Source organism: Aulonocara stuartgranti, assembly GCF_965226115.1.
Source record: "Aulonocara stuartgranti genome assembly, chromosome: 23".
In the NCBI taxonomy this organism is placed as follows: Eukaryota; Metazoa; Chordata; class Actinopteri; order Cichliformes; family Cichlidae; genus Aulonocara; species Aulonocara stuartgranti.
In genome coordinates this window covers 35,379,483-35,398,632 of record NC_138958.1, presented here as the reverse complement: position 1 = coordinate 35,398,632, position 19,150 = coordinate 35,379,483, and the positions used below count along the sequence as shown (strand labels likewise).

The 19,150-nt window shown below is 39.5% G+C and overlaps 1 protein-coding gene across 5 annotated transcripts; it reads left to right on the top strand.

Moving 5' to 3' along the window:
• Nucleotides 1-8,692: 8,692 nt before the first annotated feature.
• On the top strand, nucleotides 8,693-14,852 carry spry2 (sprouty RTK signaling antagonist 2). 5 transcript variants are annotated; one of them, XM_082524470.1, is made up of 3 exons: nucleotides 8,693-9,298; nucleotides 10,897-10,991; nucleotides 12,462-14,852. In XM_082524470.1, the coding sequence occupies exon 3, from the start codon at nucleotides 12,510-12,512 to the stop codon at nucleotides 13,509-13,511; it is 1,002 nt and encodes a 333-aa protein (XP_082380596.1). In that variant the 5' UTR covers nucleotides 8,693-9,298; nucleotides 10,897-10,991; nucleotides 12,462-12,509; the 3' UTR covers nucleotides 13,512-14,852. The 5 variants fall into 5 exon arrangements, with proteins under 5 accessions (XP_082380596.1, XP_082380595.1, XP_082380598.1 ...); XM_082524472.1 differs by lacking the exon at nucleotides 8,693-9,298 and adding an exon at nucleotides 9,335-10,315; XM_082524471.1 differs by lacking the exon at nucleotides 8,693-9,298 and adding an exon at nucleotides 10,349-10,468.
• Nucleotides 14,853-19,150: the final 4,298 nt, after the last annotated feature.

Sequence of the window (19,150 nt, the reverse complement as noted above, 5' to 3'; positions counted from 1 at the left end):
TATATACATAAAACAAATCTATGTAGTAGAGATGAGTGGGTAGAAATAAGCTAAAAATGTTATTTTAACAAACCCAACAGCAACAACATTTGCCTGGTTCTTTATTACTTTTTCAATCTATTTTTATATGTGTACATTTTATATATGTGTAAAATAGCTGATAGAAAGCATATACTAACCTGTTATATTAGCTAACTTAAGATTTGAAGATAATTTATCTGAACCCCAAATACTCACCTTTCAGTTGTACATCTATAAATGTCTACTTGACCACTTGCTCCATTTTTTCTCTATCAGCCTCTCTCAAAAGTATCAGGTAGATCTTCCAGGTCCATATCAATAAATATGTTTTATTTTCACCTTGGTTTAGCCCCTGCTAATGTACTATTCTAGGTTCTGAAAAAGACAAAGAAGACATGTTTAGGCTTGTAGCATACTGGCATAGACCCCGTGTAATGTCAACGAGTCATTTTTATTGTAGTTGTGTGTGTAAATGATATTTAAGAAAAAAAATGTAAGTATAAGAGACTTGGTGAAAACTGGCTAATTTGTAAGTGCTATTTTCCTGTTACTATCATTAGCTGTCAAAATGTTTCTATAAAATGAATGAGCCAAACAGTCATCTAACAATGATACTAGATGAATGGAAAAATGATGCTCAGTCAAAACGACGCTTAGCCAACATGAATGTATGTTAGAAAGGCTGAGTAATTACATGTTAGTCATTATTTAATTGATTTTGATTGCATAAATACATTAAGCTTGACTACGAGAATCAGGGTGGTGTAGTCATAATGGTCAAAGTGTTATATGGGACCAAAGTATAATTACTTCCCTCAACAGCTCACATTTAAGCTATTTAATGGAAAGAAAGGGACCACCAAATAATTTCCAGCAAAAGCAGAGTACATTAGCAATGATCAACATGATCATGAAGATAATGCTAGATGAATCAATTATTGAATTGAATATTATTATTGAATTGAATTGAATCGTTTAGGGTTTATGTGTGTGAAGTTTTTATGTTTACTGGTGAAGAACTAAGTAATACATTTAGCCAGAAAAATAACAAGCACTAGTCACAAGTTAACTAAACAATCCTGATAATAACTAAAGAAATTAAACTAGCTTAACTAAACTAAAAAAAAAAAAAAAAAACAGAAGTACAATACAAGAGATTTTAGTTACATAAATATTTTATAAATGCTATAAATAGTGCTTAAAACAGAACAGCTTTACCCAGGTGTAGCTGATCTTGCAGCAATTTATAGCTATAGCTCAACTCTCAGCTATAATTCTCTTCTGTTAATCTATATATAGACCTTCATGATGGCATTAAAATCTTTTAATCATCTCACATAAATCCAGAACGTTACACTAACCTGATATTTTGCAGGAGAAGGAGCTAAACAGTCTGAGATTCATTAGGCTCTGGACAGTATTTTAATTACAGAGAGGACCAGTAAAATTTACTGAAAAATTACAGCAGAGGGGTGAAAAATTACTCCCATACACTGCAGACCGGATTAAATCTCTGACCGGGGCATGTAATATTAAAATCGACCTACTTCCACAGCAGAAATGAATCCTTTCCTAATGGGACAAGGCAATGTGTGATTTGATGTAGTTACTATATATCACATATTTAATAGTTTGCATCAAAGTCAGTAGAAAATGAACAATAAATGAGTTTGAGCAGCTTGCTTTTCTCTAAATGTAATTTAGGATTCATCCCCTTTCCATTCTTTGTTTTTTTGTGCTGTCCTTAATTAAAGTGAATAATGATATTATTATATCATTGCTATTTTTGGCAGTGAAAAGCATAAAAAATCTGCAAAGTCATTTAATATTGTTTTTACAGTCTTACAATAAGACAATTAGAGTTTTCGATTGTAAAAAAGACTGAAATGTGCTGCAAATTTAAGCCTATTTCAAGGAAGACCTTTAAATAAGTATAAAATTCACTATATTGAATTATTTGTCAAGATTGCTATTGCTGTTGAATTTTTACCCAGTGAATAACCAGGTTCTCACCACCCACACAAAAAGCAAGGCTAGCTGAGACTCACTCAGTACTCATATCACGACTCGTAGCGCCAATAGCAACTATTCTGTGATTCCCTTTTCTCCTTTCCAGTCCTGCCCTGGCCGAGCTTGCTATAAGCATCCACTGAGACGCTTCAGCACAGCCTTTCTATGCTGCATGTATTGTCTGTATTGTAATGAAAAGGGAGGCAGCAGAGAAGTCAACAAGACTTGGAACAGATTCTGTATTCAAAGAACTCCATGGTGTTGTGCTCTTCGTTTTAGTGCACACAGTAAAACACAGAATACAGAATAATGGAAGATTGGCACATCAATGTAAAGTGGGACTAGCTGTAGAAAGAAACTGTCTTAACATTTTATTGATTATGTGCTCAAGGTCACAATGTGAGATTTATCCATTAAATGAAACGGGTAGATGTGACAATCCCATTTCTGTGGATTTTACTTCTGACATATGAAGTAATAACAATGAAAAATCCAGTTCATTTTTATTTAGGTCAATCCTCCAGAGTCTACTTCAATATCACACTCTCCTGATCTGAGCCTGTCAGATTTTATTCTGTGGCTGTAGGCAATAGTGTCTCTAATATCAGCCAGTCAGCTCTAGCTTTAAACTCAAGCACTACCAGCCAATCAATAGCCAAAGCGATTTTCTGTTAAGGTCCCATCAAGCCAGAAAGCTAAAAGCGAAACACCCAAGTTACCCAAGTCATAATAAAAGTTACCCTATGCACTGGATCCTATACTATGAGCCTGCTATAGGGCATGTGCACTGCAAAACGCCAGATTCATCCGTTCACGGCATTGGGTAACTTTAGCTGGACTCCAACACCTGCGTCACAATGATTTCAGTCTACTATGTTGGCTGGTTTTTGACTTCCCTTATGTTTATAGATTAGGACTGAGATTTGCCCGTAAATGGGACTGTAGTCTTAGGCTTAGATTGTTAACTGACACACAACAGTGTGTAATACGTAATACTTCCAAGACCAGGAAAAAAACAGTAACCTATGCTTAAAAAACATATATCAACTCTAAGGGATATGGTTGTTGTTGCTAAGATTCAAAATCAAAGAAAATCTTGATGTCCAAGAAGGTTTTTAGAAAATGCAAATTTTAAAACCCTTTTTTCCTCGTAAAAGATGTCAAATGAACAGTTCGTGATCGTGCCTGCTAAAAAGCCAAGTGCCCACATTAAAACTTGGACATAAAGTTTTAATAAGATGACAGTAACTGCATTTTAAACTATAGCTGATAATCTTTAGCTCTGTACACACACTTGTAATACAGGGAGCACTGTTCATTTTTCTGGCCTGAAAGTTGGCTTGGCTGCCACCTTAGATGTTTAATATTTTTCTATCTGGAAGGTAGGCTGAGTTGTTCTTGATTAATAAGTATAAGACTCCTAAAGCTCCCCACCATAGCACCACCCAATCTGCCTAATCTGCCCCAACCCACCAGGTCCTGACTGAAAATGAATTGGAAACGAGAGAGTGTGCTTTACCACACAAACCATCACCGTAAATGCATGTGCCCTCTACGTGGGTATTCATAAAGATGCATCTTGGAAAGTGAATGACTTCTGGATTCACCATGTTTCTTAATAAATGTAGTTGCACAGTACTAAACCTGGCAGCTGTAATGGCCCACTCATCTGGCTACAGGATCACGGCCCAGCAATACAGCAGCTCCATCTCAGCGTGTGCCAGCGAGGGAGGAAAGGTGATGGACTTGGGAGTCTCGGTCCTTTTACAGAGCTATTTCAAACAGTTTGCAGTGTCTGCTTGACAACCCAGACACAGTTCATCTCCCACAGCAGCAGGGGTTTTAGGTTTCATTTCAATTTTCTCTACTTTTATTTTATGTGCACAGCATTCTGAGCAGCTCAGCGGGGGAAGTGAGAATCACCATTCAAGTATTTTGGGAAAAGAAAAGAAATTCTATCGCTTGTGGCGCAGGACAAAAACTTTTGGAACTGCAATTACTCAGCCGTCATTAAATACTCAATTTCCAGACTTTACTGGCTCCAGGGTAGATGGTCATTTTTCACACTTTATTCAGCAGCCTGAGTGTATGGGACAGATGTAAAGCCCTCCAACACTGGAATGACTAAATTCAATTAATAGGCTTTTTACTGTTAGGTAGGACCCAAAAAAATAAATCTGGGGAAACAATGGTATCAAGCTATTAAACTGAGGGGTTCTAGATAGGGTTGCAAAGGTTAATTTTCACTTTCTAGCACTTACATTTTGAATAGAAATACTAAAAGCTTCTTTAATTTAGCAGTCTTTGCTCTACTTGATTCTAGGGGCAGGAATGTAGCCAGTAAAGAGCCTCAGTGTTATACATCTATTCTTGATTGCAGTAATTCCCTTAAGGAAACACAGTTCTGAGTGAAAATGCACGGTGGAAGGGAAATGAGGGGTGTCTGTCCAGTTGAGCACAAGTTTTTTGTGTTTACATAATGAGCGAGGTGGGAGTTGAGAGGAAAATTAGTCATACCCTGAAATCTTTACCCTTTCGCTCATGCCTGGCTCATCGGCACAAGTGTGTCTGCTAAGGATCTGCTACCATTGCATCATTGTGCCGCAGATGCGAAAACTCATCTGTTGACACAGAAATTCATGAGAGTGTGAGGAGGAAATCGCTGACACAAAAGGAAATAGAATATCGATGAGACAAAAATGCAAGGAAACATTGTGTGCTTGACCTTATTTTATGTAAGGCAAAGGTCAGACTTCTAACTTTAAAACCACCTTTTTGTTCCACAACTGTGAATGCTTTTAATTCAACAAGCCCAGCAAATCTTCAATCTATTACAGTTTCCATGATTAGACTATCATCTTCATGTGGCCTATAGTCCCAAATAAAGGCAGGAGATAGGCCATAACAGATGGTAACTTTGCTCTTAATTAAGACTGTGTATTATGTGTGTTACCCGTTCATTAAATAATTTAACTCATATTGAAAACAAAAAAAATAAACAAAAGATGGCAGAAATTGTGCTTTTGTTTTTTGGAGTAGTTTTGGTATGCGTTTCCTGAACTTGAAATGTGTAGTTCTCAATGCAGGTTTGGCCAAAACTTGAATAGCTTAACCTCTTAACTTCCACCAGATCACCAGCAACACAACACAAGAAACAGACAAGAAACAAAGTCGCTGACATCTATCAGCCAGGACAGAGTTACAAAGACATTTCTAAGACTTTGCTACTCCAACAAACCATGTTGAGAGCCATTATCCACAAGTGGATCAAACATGAAACAATGGTAAACCTTCACAGGAGTGGCCAGCCTATCAAATAAATCCCAAGAGTGCATCAACAACTCAATCAAAACATCACAAAAGAACCTAGAACAACATGCAACAAACTGCAGGCCTCACTTGGCTCAGTTGAGGTCAGTGTTCATGATTCAACAATAAGAAAGAGACTGGGCAAAAACAGCCTCCATAGGAAAGTTCAAAGGCGAAAACCACTACTGATCGAAACGAAACCAAAGTGCCAAAAAAACATCTTGATAATCCAAAAGAATTTTAGGTGAAAAATTCGGTTGACTGTTGCTCCCCATTGCTTCCATCAGAGTATGAGTGAAACCAGTTTCACATAGGGCCTTGTAGGCTGGCAGAGACTTTTCCCCATCATTTGAAAACTGCATTTTTATATTTACTCAGGTTAACTTTGTGTAATATTAAAAGTTGTTTGATGAGGTGAAACAAACATTTAAAGGTGAGAAATATGTAAAAAAAAAAAAAAAGAAAGAAAGAAAGAAAGAAAGAAAGAAAGAAAGAAAGAAAGAAAGAAAGAAAGAAAGAAAGAAAAAAGAAAAGAAAAGAACAAGAAGTCAAAGAGGAGGCAAATACTTTTTCATGCCATTATACAGACAAACTAAGTGCTGTTGAGCTTTAGGAAGAACTGCATGGGAGCATGTTTGCGTAGGTTGATAACCCTTCTCCGTAAGCAAATGCCTACCGAAACTGACACAACTCATATTAACAAACTGCCACAAACATCAAGAATTAGCTGAGTAGACTGTTTCAAAGGCCACTATGACAAGAAAGAAGCAAACTTTCAGCCGTAACACAAGAATTCACACACTAATTACAACACAATAATAATAATAATAATTAATAATAATAATAATAATAATACTCACACAAAAGGACAAAAATCAAGTCTGACCAGATTAAAGTGAAAAAACAGATCTGGTTGTTTCAGAGCTTAACTGAAAATGTGATGTTTGATAGTTAACAAACAACAACAGAATGTGTCTAAATTATCAAATGTAAGTGACGTAAAGTGTTTATTACCAAAAAGGGGGACATTACATATGTAGCACCTAAATAAACAGAATTATTTTGCAAGTCTTGATTGTGCCTTGGCTCATTTTGTGTATGTGTGTGCTGCTGGAGACATGTAACATGTTATCAAGAACAACAAAGCTTTAAGGGTAAATGAAGAGCAGCCAGGGAGGAACAAAGGAAGACAAATTGTAGAAAGAAAGTGGGAAGTCTTGAGAGCCTGCTGACCCTGATCCAAGTTAATTTGCCAAGTCATACACTGAGCTGATTAAAGTGACCTCTCTCAGCAGTGTGCTTCTCACAACTTCATAATTATTCTGTCTGAAATTGATCAGACACTCTATTACTAAATTAGAGGAAAACGGGGGAATGGAGATGTCCAAGTCCATTGTTTTCACTGAATCTCTTCTGCTTGAGTTCAGGCTCGCTGAACACAAGCTAATTGCTCTTTTTATTATTTTGCAGGGACACAAGGCGGGTAACAGTCTGTCCGGGCCTTTTTGTAAGATGATATAAGTGTAGGACTTGACTACTAAATAACAACCATTCAATCTTTCATCCTTGAATCTAAATCCAGACTCACTGATCCGCATCCTATTTTCATCTTTATGCCGTTCTACTTTTCTTTATTGGTGCCCATGTGTTTATCATAGTCATTTAAAGGAATGTGACTGATTTTGAAGCTAGTTTAAGTCTATTATTATATTAGAAAATCCACATGCTATTGATTGTAGCCTGTAGTATATGGAGATGGCCACACAGTGGCGCCACTTTATAATTATTCACAAGAGCTCTGGGGTAACTACAGTATTGACTTGCTAATTAGTTGTATCAATTCTCATTGATTGCTTTTGGATTTAAATCCATAGCAGCCTGGTAGCAGAGCTTAAAAAGGTGTGAAATAAGAAAAGTGTCCTGAGGTGTTCAGTAAGATTAACTCAGTGCCCTGTACGTCAAAGGAAAGTCAATATGAGTATGTGAAACTACTCCATCTGGCACTGCATCTCGCAGTTTGTCTTCAGCTTACCTTGATTTTAGAGGGAGACAGTAGTTTTCCATTAAGGACTTGGGAGTGTGGAAAAAAAAGAAAAGAAGTGATGTTGTGTTTCAAAGTAAAATTACTTTACTTTAAATTAAAAGCATCCCTGTCAGTTACTAGCAAGCACTTCGATAAATAAAGCCACACCATCCTTTATAAACAGTCACAATTTGCAGGCTGTATAACAGTTTGGCATCTAGCCGTAGTTGTTAATTGGAATTAAACTTGGAATTAAAGAGTACACAATCTCCCTGAGAAAGGAAGTGGAATTGAAGTGAACTTGTGCTGTACTTGAGTAAATGTACTCTATATATTATATGTTTTTGTTGTTATATTATAGTCAAATTTTGAAAATGTAATCATGTATAAAATGAATTTAGCTGTTACATAAACAGTGAGAAGTAGCACCAAAAAAGACAGCAGTAGAAAAAGGCTACCTAAGCAGTAAGGGTAAAAGGAAAAATCGATACGGCATAGCATCGTGATATTTTACATGGCAATGTTGTACAGGAACACCAAATATCAAGATTTTCTCAAATAAAATGTAAATACTGTGGGAATATTACAAACAAGAGAGGTCATCTGTACACACCACCACCCTGAGACCATGTCAGTGAAGTAGACTTACATTTAACTGCCTCAACTGAAAAACCATCGAACACTGGACACACTTAGCTCGACAACCCAAGCTCCTAACTCCGAGCAAGTTAACAGCTCAATCACACGAGTAAAAGCAGGGCGGCAAGATGCTTGCAACTACAAACTCTATCTTATTGCAACATTTACGGCAGGTTTTAGTGTTGGTATGCTCATTTTCTCATTTTCCAGCAAAAACAATAACTGAAGAGGGATAACTTTATCTTATTGGACAAAATCAATATTGACAAATTTTTAACTCTGAGGCCATAATTTACACTTGGAAAGGGGTGATAAATCCTAATATAGGTTAATTCAATATTCATCAACATAATGTTACACAAATGTACAAAACCACTACCTAGCAGTTATACTGTACTTCACAAGATGTGCTCAATTACCCAGCTTCTCTCATAATGCAATGTAATGTAACCGTTACATTTTTTCACTTTCACAAAGTACACAAACTGCATTAAGTAGAAAATACTAATACTGTGCTACCCATGTACCCTGTAAAGTTAGCTAAAAACAAATCGAATGGACTGACATTCTGTTTATTTGCAACCTATAAACACCCTCACATGGTAAGCATATGACACATTATTTTCAGGGGACTGCTCTGTAACGTGCTTCTTTTATTAAAAAAAATGCTATAAGAAACTGAAGACTTTACGGGCCCAAGCACACATATTTCCAAAGAGGTTAATCGGCTTGATCAGACTGGGTGTGAATGGCTACTCTCTGGCATTCAATGGTTGAGCACCGGATGCGATATATCCGCTGTCACAACAAGTGCTCTGCTGCCCCCCCCCCTTCAGGTTGACGCCACATACAGCGCAAATCCCGACCTCTCCGGAAAGAGAGAGAGAAAAAAAAATCACACTCACACGCGAGGAAAAAAAAAAGTACTTGCAAGACGTTCTGAACGTCGCGGATAAAACACACGGAGTGAAAACTACCTGTAAATGGGAGGTTTGTCGCCTGCTTCTCTTCTCTAGTTCCAGTCTTTTTCTTCTTTCCTTTTTTAAGTTTGCTAATAAACTTTATCGTGCGGCGGCTGTTTGAAGTTATCGCGTGCTTTAACGCCTCGTGCTGTTGCGCAAAAACATGGGATTTACATCTTAGCGCCGCTTCTCCCGAAGGAGCGCTCCGGCTGGAAGCTTTGTCAATGGATTTTACCGACGGTTTTCCCGACTGAAGTGTTGCCGCAGGGAATACTCGCCCCCTCAACTTGGATTTGTTTCACCTAAACGGGGGTCTAAAAGTGTCGCGAGCACGGTAAGTGTGACCTGTGTAGTTTTTATTCTTTTTTTTTCTCTTTTTTTTAACAATACGCATGCTCTTGGTTGAAGCTTTGGACTAACAAACTTTGTTCCCCCTCACAGTTTTCTTAGCTGTGGTTTTGTCACTCCCGTCCTTTAGGGTTGCACTTGGCTCATACGTGCACTGTTATGATTTTAACATAGCTGCTGGCTTAGTTTTGAGCTCATTATCTTAGTCACCCTTCCCCTCTTAAGTTTATAAGGTCCCTCTTTCCCTCTTAACTTCTAAAATTAGCCACCGCCTTCCCTTTGACTAATGACTCATTTAGCTTAATTGTTCACCTGACCGCTGGTGTCTGGTTATTAGGAAGTAGCAGTGTCCAAGTTGGCACGTGTTTGCTCATACGTGCACCCACAGTTTGCACTGTTTCCGTCCGCTGCTGCGAGCTGTCCGCTTAGCTTTTCTTTCTTTTAAACGTGTTTTCCGTGCCGCACGCTTGCATGTTTGCATTATAAATCTCATGCACACAGTGGCAAGGCGCTTATCGGTTGCGTATCAGAACCCGCGCGAGTTATTGGGCTTTCTGGTTTTACTCAGCATTCAATTCTTTTAATGTCTTTTTTTTTTCTTTTTGGCTGATGCTCTGTTTAGTTTTAGGAAGCTCGATCCTGTCACAGAGCTCCAGCTTCCCTCCCACTGTCACAGACTCCTGTGTGGAGGCGTCTGTTTTAACCAGGCTTATAAAACCAAAAGAACCCAAGATATTCCCAAAGATGTCCCACCATACACAAAGCCTCTGAGTGTACTCCCACTTAACATGGCCTCTTTCTTTGCTCCAAACTTCTTCTTCAAATCTTGTCACTCATCATCTTTTCAGCTGTCTAACAATGTAAAAATGTGCTCGAATGGGGAAGGTTGCTGCAGGCCATTTGCCACTTGCCACAGGAACAAACAAAAGCCGTTCCTGTATTGTAACTGAAAAGAGGGGTGGCCTTGGTCCCTCCACTTCTCGAAAAAGATTGCATTTAAAAGGTAATTAGCACGAGCACAAGAATCAAGACCTTTTTTTTTTTTTTTTTTCGTTTTCACCACCCTATCACTTTGGTGTGAGGCAGTGGTTTAAATGAGCCTGTGTACAGAGCACTTTTGTTAATACATTCAAAGGGAAACTATGGCTGATCTGGGGTGAGTATCCAGTAGTTGGGAAGTCGAAGCTGTTGTATTGGTTTGCTTCATCTTAAACTCTTATTAGACACTGGTGCTCTTTGCTTTGTTTTTGTTTGTTTTTTTTGTTTAATAGAAATGAAGTTGGTTTCCTCTCCTCTTACATGCATTCTTTCATGCGCTTCAACTCCTCGTTTGAGTTATCAGTTTGACCCACATCAGTCTTCAGTGTTTAAAAAGAAATGAACTTTGATCATCAGAGTATGCAACCTCTAACGATGGAAATGTTGACCCTGTGAGAGACGGGCGTAGAAAATGTGAAACATGTCATTTGACACGTAATTTACCTCTGATGTTTTTGCTGTGTCAGACGATATTTTGACTGTTGGCTGATCGTGTTGGTTATTGGAAGGTTAATAAAGTGAAAAATATTTTTTACTTTTCCTCAGCCAGTGGTGATGTCTTCTAACATCTTATGATAGAACGACAATTTCAGATCTGACAGTTGACTACCAAGCAACCGATTGGCTTTTCTGAGTATAAGGTAAACAACCGTCATAGCATTAATTGATGTATTGATGCTGCTATAATCTGGTTATTTTAACGTTTTGCCTTCTAAAATAAAGTTTAAAGGTAGAAATTGCACATCGCCATGCCCCGAAGCTCAATCTGACAGATTAGTGATGCACTTATAATAGGCCTAATTTTATCAGCCTTTTGACTGACATAAGCAACAAAGCTGCTGTGATGAATGATGACCTGAAATGTTTCTTCATGTCCAATAGAAGAGGATGGGAGGGAAATCTATATTTTAGTATAAATATATTTTTTAAGATCACGATTTACCTGGAAAAAGATTGCATTTAAAAGGTAATTACGCACCTACTATAATTAGTAGGTGCGTTACTAATTATAAAGCTTATAAGGGGTGTCCCAAAAGCAGTGTATTAATGATAACTGATACATTATAAAATGTACAATTTTATAATCTCATGAATAATTGTGTAATTTTCTATAGGAGTGTTTAGACCTTCTTGCCGCCTGCATTGGTACATTGAGTTTAACGAAGTTAACAAAGCTGTCGTTGAATTTGTCTGCGAGCTTTGTTTTTATTGGGGTTTTTTGGTGGGTGGGGGTTGTGTTTTTAAATAGATACCACAATATAGTGAATTTTTCCCATGCATATAGTACGCAAACTAAAATGGCCAACCAAAAGAGTCATCATTTGAGAAACTGAAGTTTCAGCCATTTTAAGCCTTGTTACATGCCAGATCGATGACAGGAAGCGTGAGCGCTGCAGCAAGGGTCTGTGGTAGGACTTGTACCAAGGGCAAGATTCTTCATGTTCAGCAGCATGACCTCACAGCATCAATTCATTACCAGCATTGCATAGCTGGTATTAACTTCACCTCGTGTGTCTCAGTCCCCATTGCAGTCTGGGCGTTTTTCACAGGCATCCAAATGCCTGTTTGACAACTTGTTTTAAAGACTCATTTTAGATGAGTGTGTCGCAAAATAACAAATTGTGAGTCCTTGTAAGTCAGACCTTCAGGATAGTGTTGTTCTTTTGTTGTTTTAAGCAAATTTTCTCTCTTCAGATATGGTGAGTTATTGTCATACATGCGAGAAAACAGGAAGTTTTCACAAAATAGCAGCCGGAAAGCACCTAAATTCAAATATCAGAGGCATAAACGTAAGGTCTGGGAGTGGATTTAGATTCAGCTTTGAGCAAACAACCTTTGGTTATCCTGCCTTTTGAGAGCAGACAAAGACTCGCTTGTGATTCAAAGGAAGCCTTCATAAAATTGATTCTGCAGGCCCCAGCAGACAGCAGCTAGTGACTTAAAACATTACATCGACTGTGCGATCTAACAGATCTTTTCTGCCACACTGATGTGTTTGTTAGACCTAATTTCCATAGTGGTGCTCGTACTGACATCGGTTAGGATTTGCATGGCATAATTTGCATGACGTGCCACTCCATACGGATATAAACTGTGTGTTTCTTTGACAGGACTTCAGATGTGTCCCCTGCCAGCCACAGTGGCCCTTCAGTCACGAGATGTTTTCCAGAAGTCAGAACGACAGCGACGGGGGAGGAGGGCAGCGGGGGTCATCATTGAACCGGCCAGCGGGTACACTGAATGACGAAGGGAGCTCTGAACCACGGACTCGGCAGACTGATGACGGTCCTTCAAATCCCGGGTTGAACAAAGGACAGCTGCCCCATACTGAACCAGTGCTATCTCTGGATCAGATTAGGATAACTGGGAGTAGCAATGAGTACACAGAAGGGCCTACTGTTGCCCAAAAGTCTTCAGGTACTCAGGATACATCACAGGGCTTAGGAGGCAGTGGACAGCAGGAGACTCAAAAAGAGAGGCCTTATAATCTCCGCAACCTGCACGGAAACTCTTCCACGCCGGGTGCTATGCAGTCTTCCAGTGTAGACGACTCCCATAGCAGCATCAGGACCAGCGTGGGAAGCGTTTCTTCAGACCAGAGGCTTATCGGCAGCCCAGAGAACGGCGAACAGATAATCAGAACACAGCCCAAGCGTTCCGAACTGAACTCAGAGGAGCTGAAACCCCTGAATGAGGAGTCCAGGCCAGTAGTGGTGATGACGAGCAGCAGTGTCAATAGAAATCAAGGTAAACACTCGGTTAGGTGTGAGGACTGCGGCCGATGTCAGTGTTCAGATTGCCGTCGCCCACGGGTGCTCCCTTCCTGTTGGATGTGCGGCCGGCGGTGCGTGTGCTCAGCAGATAGTGCAGTGGAGTACGGGACATGCGTCTGCTGCATAAAAGGCCTTTTCTACCACTGCTCCAGCGACGACGAGGACACGTGCACGGACAAGCCATTCTCGTGCACGCAGTCCCACTGCTGCGTCCGCTGGGTCACCGTGTCGCTCCTCTCCTTGTTCTTGCCCTGTATCCTGTGCTACCTCCCGGTTAAAGGATGCGTGGCAGTGTGTCAGTGCTGCTATGACAGAGCCAAACGACCCGGCTGTCGGTGCAAGAACTCAAATTCAGTCCACTATGAGGATGTCCGGAAACCAACGTAGACGTAGTGTGTGTGTTGAAATGGAGATGGATGGAATGGCTCTACGCTCACTCAACTCGATAGGCATGTAGTTGTGTAGATGAAAGGTTTTAATAGAGATCTAATAATGCTGTTGTGCTTAAGGTTTTGTATTTTTCATCTAGGTTATTACAATATCTGCTGAAAAATGGCCTTAATATGCTGCCTTTTTAAAGTGGGCTCAGAAAAATCTCTGTACTAAAGGCATGGGAGGTGCATTCACTCACCCTAGCATTAGGAGTTTCACTTGAAAGGTAAACCAAAAGAAGCGCTCGACATTTAAAGGTATGAAGACATATTCAACTACTGTCTTTTTTTCCTCCTTTTTTCTTAATGTCCTGAAAAATTTGTTCACTCAAGTGCCCTCGTTGTTTTATTGTTATGAGAGGCCAGCAGATAGTGTCTTCTCTCTTTTTGTTGTTTTAACATTTAATACAACTTGTATGCTAAGAACAGATTCCTGTTACTGACTGTAAAGTTTTAATTGCAAATGGTGTGCGTACGTCAGAAAACGAGTTGAACAGATGTTTTATTTTTGTACATAATACTTCAACTGGGAAAAGTTTTCTGCCATGCCAGAGGCACCTTGATGAATCCATACCTAAACTAATCAGCCACAACATTAAAACCACTGACAAGCGAAGCAATGATGTCATTGCAGTATAATGTTTGCCCGGGAAACGTACCGCCCATTTAAACGTTGTTTACGCAAAGCCCCACCCGGGACAGGGGACAGTGTTCCCATCACACTTCATAAACTGCTCAGGAACGATTTGAAAGAACACGTTAAAATATCCCAAACTGATCAGAAACAAAGTCACCAACCCACAACCTATGACAGTGTCCCCACTGCCAGACACAACATTAATCACAGTGTTTTTTAAGAAAAGGGAGACTGGTGGTTTTAATGTTTTTGGCTAATGGGTGTATATGAATCAGATAATTGACCTTTTGTTTGCTTGAAATTTTGTTTTACATTCACTGGAATGTTTCTTAATCACGTTTATGTAATTTACAAAAGAAAGATCTTATCCCTTCTACTTGTAAATTGTACAGTGACCTTATATGAAAATTCTATTTTCATATAACTTTAAATATAAAGTTAAAACTATATATTTATTTGAAGGTTTATTATTTTATAATGATAAAATATTTATTTTGAGAAGGCATCAATGTTTCGCCTCTTTGTGGGAGAAGGGGTCACTCTGTAGTCACTGCAAGATCAGAGATGACCCTGTACGAGTGTCAAAGCTGGATGAATATTTCACTATGGATTAGGAGACAAATATATTAACGTTTGACATTAAACAACCCTGAAGTCTGACGGTAGTTGTTCCTGTTTTTGTGTGTATTGTTCCTGTTTGTTGGTGTGTTTCTCACTGTCTGAATATGCTTCTCTTTACTGTGGCATAAGAGCAGCTCCGTTTCATCTAGATTTACACTTTCCTTCATATAATTTATGGTGCACATTCTCAACATTTTTAACTGAGCCTCGGCACGAAATCCGAAGCAGGGCGGTCATTAACCGGTGCTTTGGAATTTTCCCCACAACGCAATCGCTTAAATTGTTTAGAGAGATCAAAACCGGAAATGGGAACACATTAACGTTCACCTCATTAGACAAAGCCTCCGGTAAAGCCCGTGTGTGCAGGAATGCGATCGTCGCCTCTTTTTCATCTTCTAAAGTCGAACGCTCCACCTGTGTTTTTGCAAATATGCGTTCATGTAAGCCTGCTATTACGTTCTGGCCGGGCTTCAGGTTTGTTTCATGCAAGATCCACAGGAGCCTGCAGATACTCAGTCCCCTATTTTATTTTATTTTTCCTTTAATCAAAGGTTTGTTCAGGAATTCCTTGGTTTTGAGTGTCCCTGCAGGGGAAACATAAGCCTGAAACATAAAGCCCCTGACACTTGTTGACAGCATACGGACGTGTTTGCAGTGCGGTATGCATTCAGGGAAGTGATTGACATGCCGAGGCCCAACCTGCACTCACTTGTTTGTTATTCATCCAAAGCCTTTGACTGATTGGGGAAAGGGGGTGTTTTACATAATTATCAACTTTCACCTATTTTACAGCGGTGGCAGAGGAGATGGAAACATAACGGGTAGAATCCTATTAGAGACAGAAAAGAGAGTTGATCTCGTGTTTAGGCTTCATCTTTGCAGCCACAGGCCTCTACCCCTCCATTATCTCAGCTGTGAATGAAGGAGGGAAGGGTGGGTGAGGCAGAAGGAGTGGGTTGTTAGGAAGAGGGGACTGCAAAGGGTTAAAACCATCACTTTGAATGACAAAGACCTAACAGTTTACCCCTGTATTCAGCCCGGCATGCATTCATCCTGTTTTCAATAGTTGAAGGGAGGGGGGGTTATTTTGGCTCCCCAGCGCTCTTCTCTGCTACCTGCTCCTACTTTGTATTCCCATAGGGAGATGGCTTTCTTGTTGGGGGTAGGGGGAGAGCAGTTGGTTGGGTTCAATAAGGGAGGGGGGGTCAGTTAAAAAGAAGAGTATGTTTGTTAATGCTACTGAGTATTATTTTCAGCTCAAATTCACCAGGTCTTTCTTTTTAATACATTTTTTTTAAATCCCTTTTATTGCATGTTTGCTCTGCATTAGCAGAAGTCACGTTTAGATTAAAGGCATCTTCAGAAGATGTATCTCATTTGTCTCACTCAGTCATTTCTTTGGGTTTTTAAGGGTTTCACATTACTTGAGAGGGAAGGTAAGCCACTGATGTATGTGACCAGGAGGACGAAAAACAAAAAGAGTAAAAGTTGGTGCACAAAAGAATAAATGCAGGAGAAAGGGAAAGCTTGTCGCAGTGATTTGGCAGCGGAGAGGACTGAGGGGGGGTCGGAGGAAGAGAGAGGGGAAAAAAAAGGTCCCAGAACGGCTCTCTTTGTTGGTTTTAGCCGCAGTGGCCCCTGCGGTTCATGGCGGCTGTGGGGCAGAGCAGCCTATTCACCCTGCTCACCAAGGCAGAACGCAGCACAGGAAGACAGGAAGGAAGCGAGGCTATTCTTCATGGATGCATTGTCTGTCTGTCTGAAGGTCGGCCAGGCATAAGCAATCAAACACCACTGTGAGGGAACGAGAACGAGCAGAAGAGGAAATTGAGGGAGACGGGCACCACCCTGTGAAAACTGTCAAACATATTAAGATCACAAAGACATATGGCCCTGGCCCCGGAATTGTTGCAGGGCCATATGTAAATAATGATTACTTGCACTTTGCTATACTATTCTGCCCACCCCTGAAAACCTAAACAAATTACACAACACATTTTTATGTATTGTGCAATTTGTCGATTGGCACACAGATGCCAGATGGCAAATATAACACTAGTTAAAACTCATATATACAAAGTGATATTTAATTTCTCTTTTTTGAATTTGTCAGAAGGTTGAAAAAAGCACTCGACATTCAAAAAACAACATTTTTTGGCAATTATGTCATGCTTAAGGCTTTACAGGGCTTATGTAAGAGTAATGTAAGTGTAATTTGGCTGTCAAAAGCCTGTGAATTTTTCACCCTGGTGATTAGTATGTCTCCATTTGGATTTTTGTATTGATACACTTTTATGTAGCACACTATCTGCACTAATTTTAAAAAAAGATACAGGACAAGATATTGTTTCTCTGAAATCTAACACGGTTAGTTGCACTCCAGGAAATTACATTTTCACAGTTTAAAGAAAATGTTGTAGCTTGCATAAATGCTATCACTAATGAAAACTGAGGTTTCCTGCTCTCCACTTCCACTACAGTTTTAACGGGATCGGTTCTGAGAAAAGTTTAATGTTAATGACACACGTGCATTCGCTAGACACTATCAAGTACAGCTTGCTTGTATTGGATTTGACTATAACTTTATGTTGGGGGTCAGGGGAGAGCATTTGGTTTGGTTCAATGAGAGGGGGAAAGCTGTTAAAAAGAGGGGTTGTTAATCCTAGTGATAAGTTGTATTTTCAGTTTCAATTCACCAGGTCTCTACATGTTTAAATATATATATGTACATAGATATTTAAATGGAATCTTCGTGATGTGTTTTTTTTTGCTGGAAGCAACAATTCTTGAGTGCTGAGCTGGTACTAAGGAGGCCCAAGGTTTGCCAGGAAAGTATCCCCTACCATTACATCTCCACCAACATGAACATTCGATACAGGGCAGGCTTCATCTTTGTCAATGAAATAAATGCATTGAACTGCTGATTAGATACTCGTGTTAGCAAGCAGCTGAAGACCTGTACCTAACAAATTGTCCAGTAAGTGTAAATTACCCTTGTGTTTCCAACAAGTTTTAGCTCTTACCTTGTGTTAAGGTACAAAGTACTATCCTTAGAATAACATAAAGAACCACAGAAGTTGAGGCTTGACAGAAAATGTAATGTGTGCTTAAGTTTTAATTAAAATTGATCAAACTTAAAACTTGACAGTTTTTACAAATGCACATGAAGAGACTTCAGGGGCTCTGTAGATTTCACATTTTTCCATCACTTGAAATCTCTGTTTTTTTAAACATGGGATTATGTGGATCTGTTGGACTGGACAATGTATTTACATATTCTTTGTCCCAGCAGAAAAGTACAGTGAATTTCTTTTAAAATCCCTTGGATATATTTCTTCCTGTTTAAAAGGAGTTTTTCCTTCCCACTGTTACCAAAGCACTTGCTCAGAGGGGGGCATGATTGTTGGAGTTCTCTCTGTTCTCTTTGTGTTATTGTAGGGTCTTTACCTCATAATATAAAGGGCCTTGAGGCAACTGTTATTGTGGTTTAGCGCACACAACACAATGCTTTTAAATCCAAAACCATCCATTTTAGATTTAAAATAAAATGTTATCTGTTGTAATACGACGTATATACACCTATAATGTGCTCACTTTACTTTGGGAGGAAAATCAGTTGAATAAATTCAACTGGCGGTGTTAAAGAGAGGCTGTGAGGCTTCAACCCCACAGAATGTAGGTGTAAAAGAAGAAAAAAATCACCACACCTTTCTTTTCTCTACCAGTGAAAATGTTTTCTCAGAAGCTGAACTTTTCTTAATTGTTTTCCGATGTGGGCGGCAGAGGCACATCTAGAGCTCAGAGCTGAAGCGCATCCCCCCACCTGACTGTGGTTTTACTTTCCACTGAGTTTGTCCTCTTGCTACTGTCATACGTCACTTTGTGCAGTTCGAGGTACAGGAAGTAACTAGTGGCATTTTTGGTATGAATAGGGATTATGTGATGCCTTCGGAGGCCGCATCATCGCTCTCTCCTATGTTACTCATCACTGGTGTGAATATTTCCAAAATGATCTCCTATTGTACGAGAACTTTGGCCTGTTTTTTTGTTTGTTTGGTGTTGCATTCTCATATTCACTAACTAGGATACATGCGAAGCTTTACAAGGTGAATTACGGGGCGTGCCTGTGGTTAAAAAAACGAAATCTTATGTAACTCGTTTCCATCCCGGTGACAGCTGAACTACTGTTATGCCTTAAGGAGAGAGATTATAGAAGCCAGGAAGGCAAATAGAGAGAGCAAAGGAGACACTGGAGAATGCATCTGTCATAACAGTTTAGTGGGTGTGAAGGAGATGAAGGGCGTGTGAGTGTGCGTGTGTGTCTTTGTGCAGAAAAA

What these genes read in the sequence shown, in the direction of transcription:
- spry2 (XM_082524470.1), top strand. Translation starts at nt 12,510, where the DNA reads ATGTTTTCCAGAAGTCAGAACGACAGCGACGGGGGAGGAGGGCAGCGG.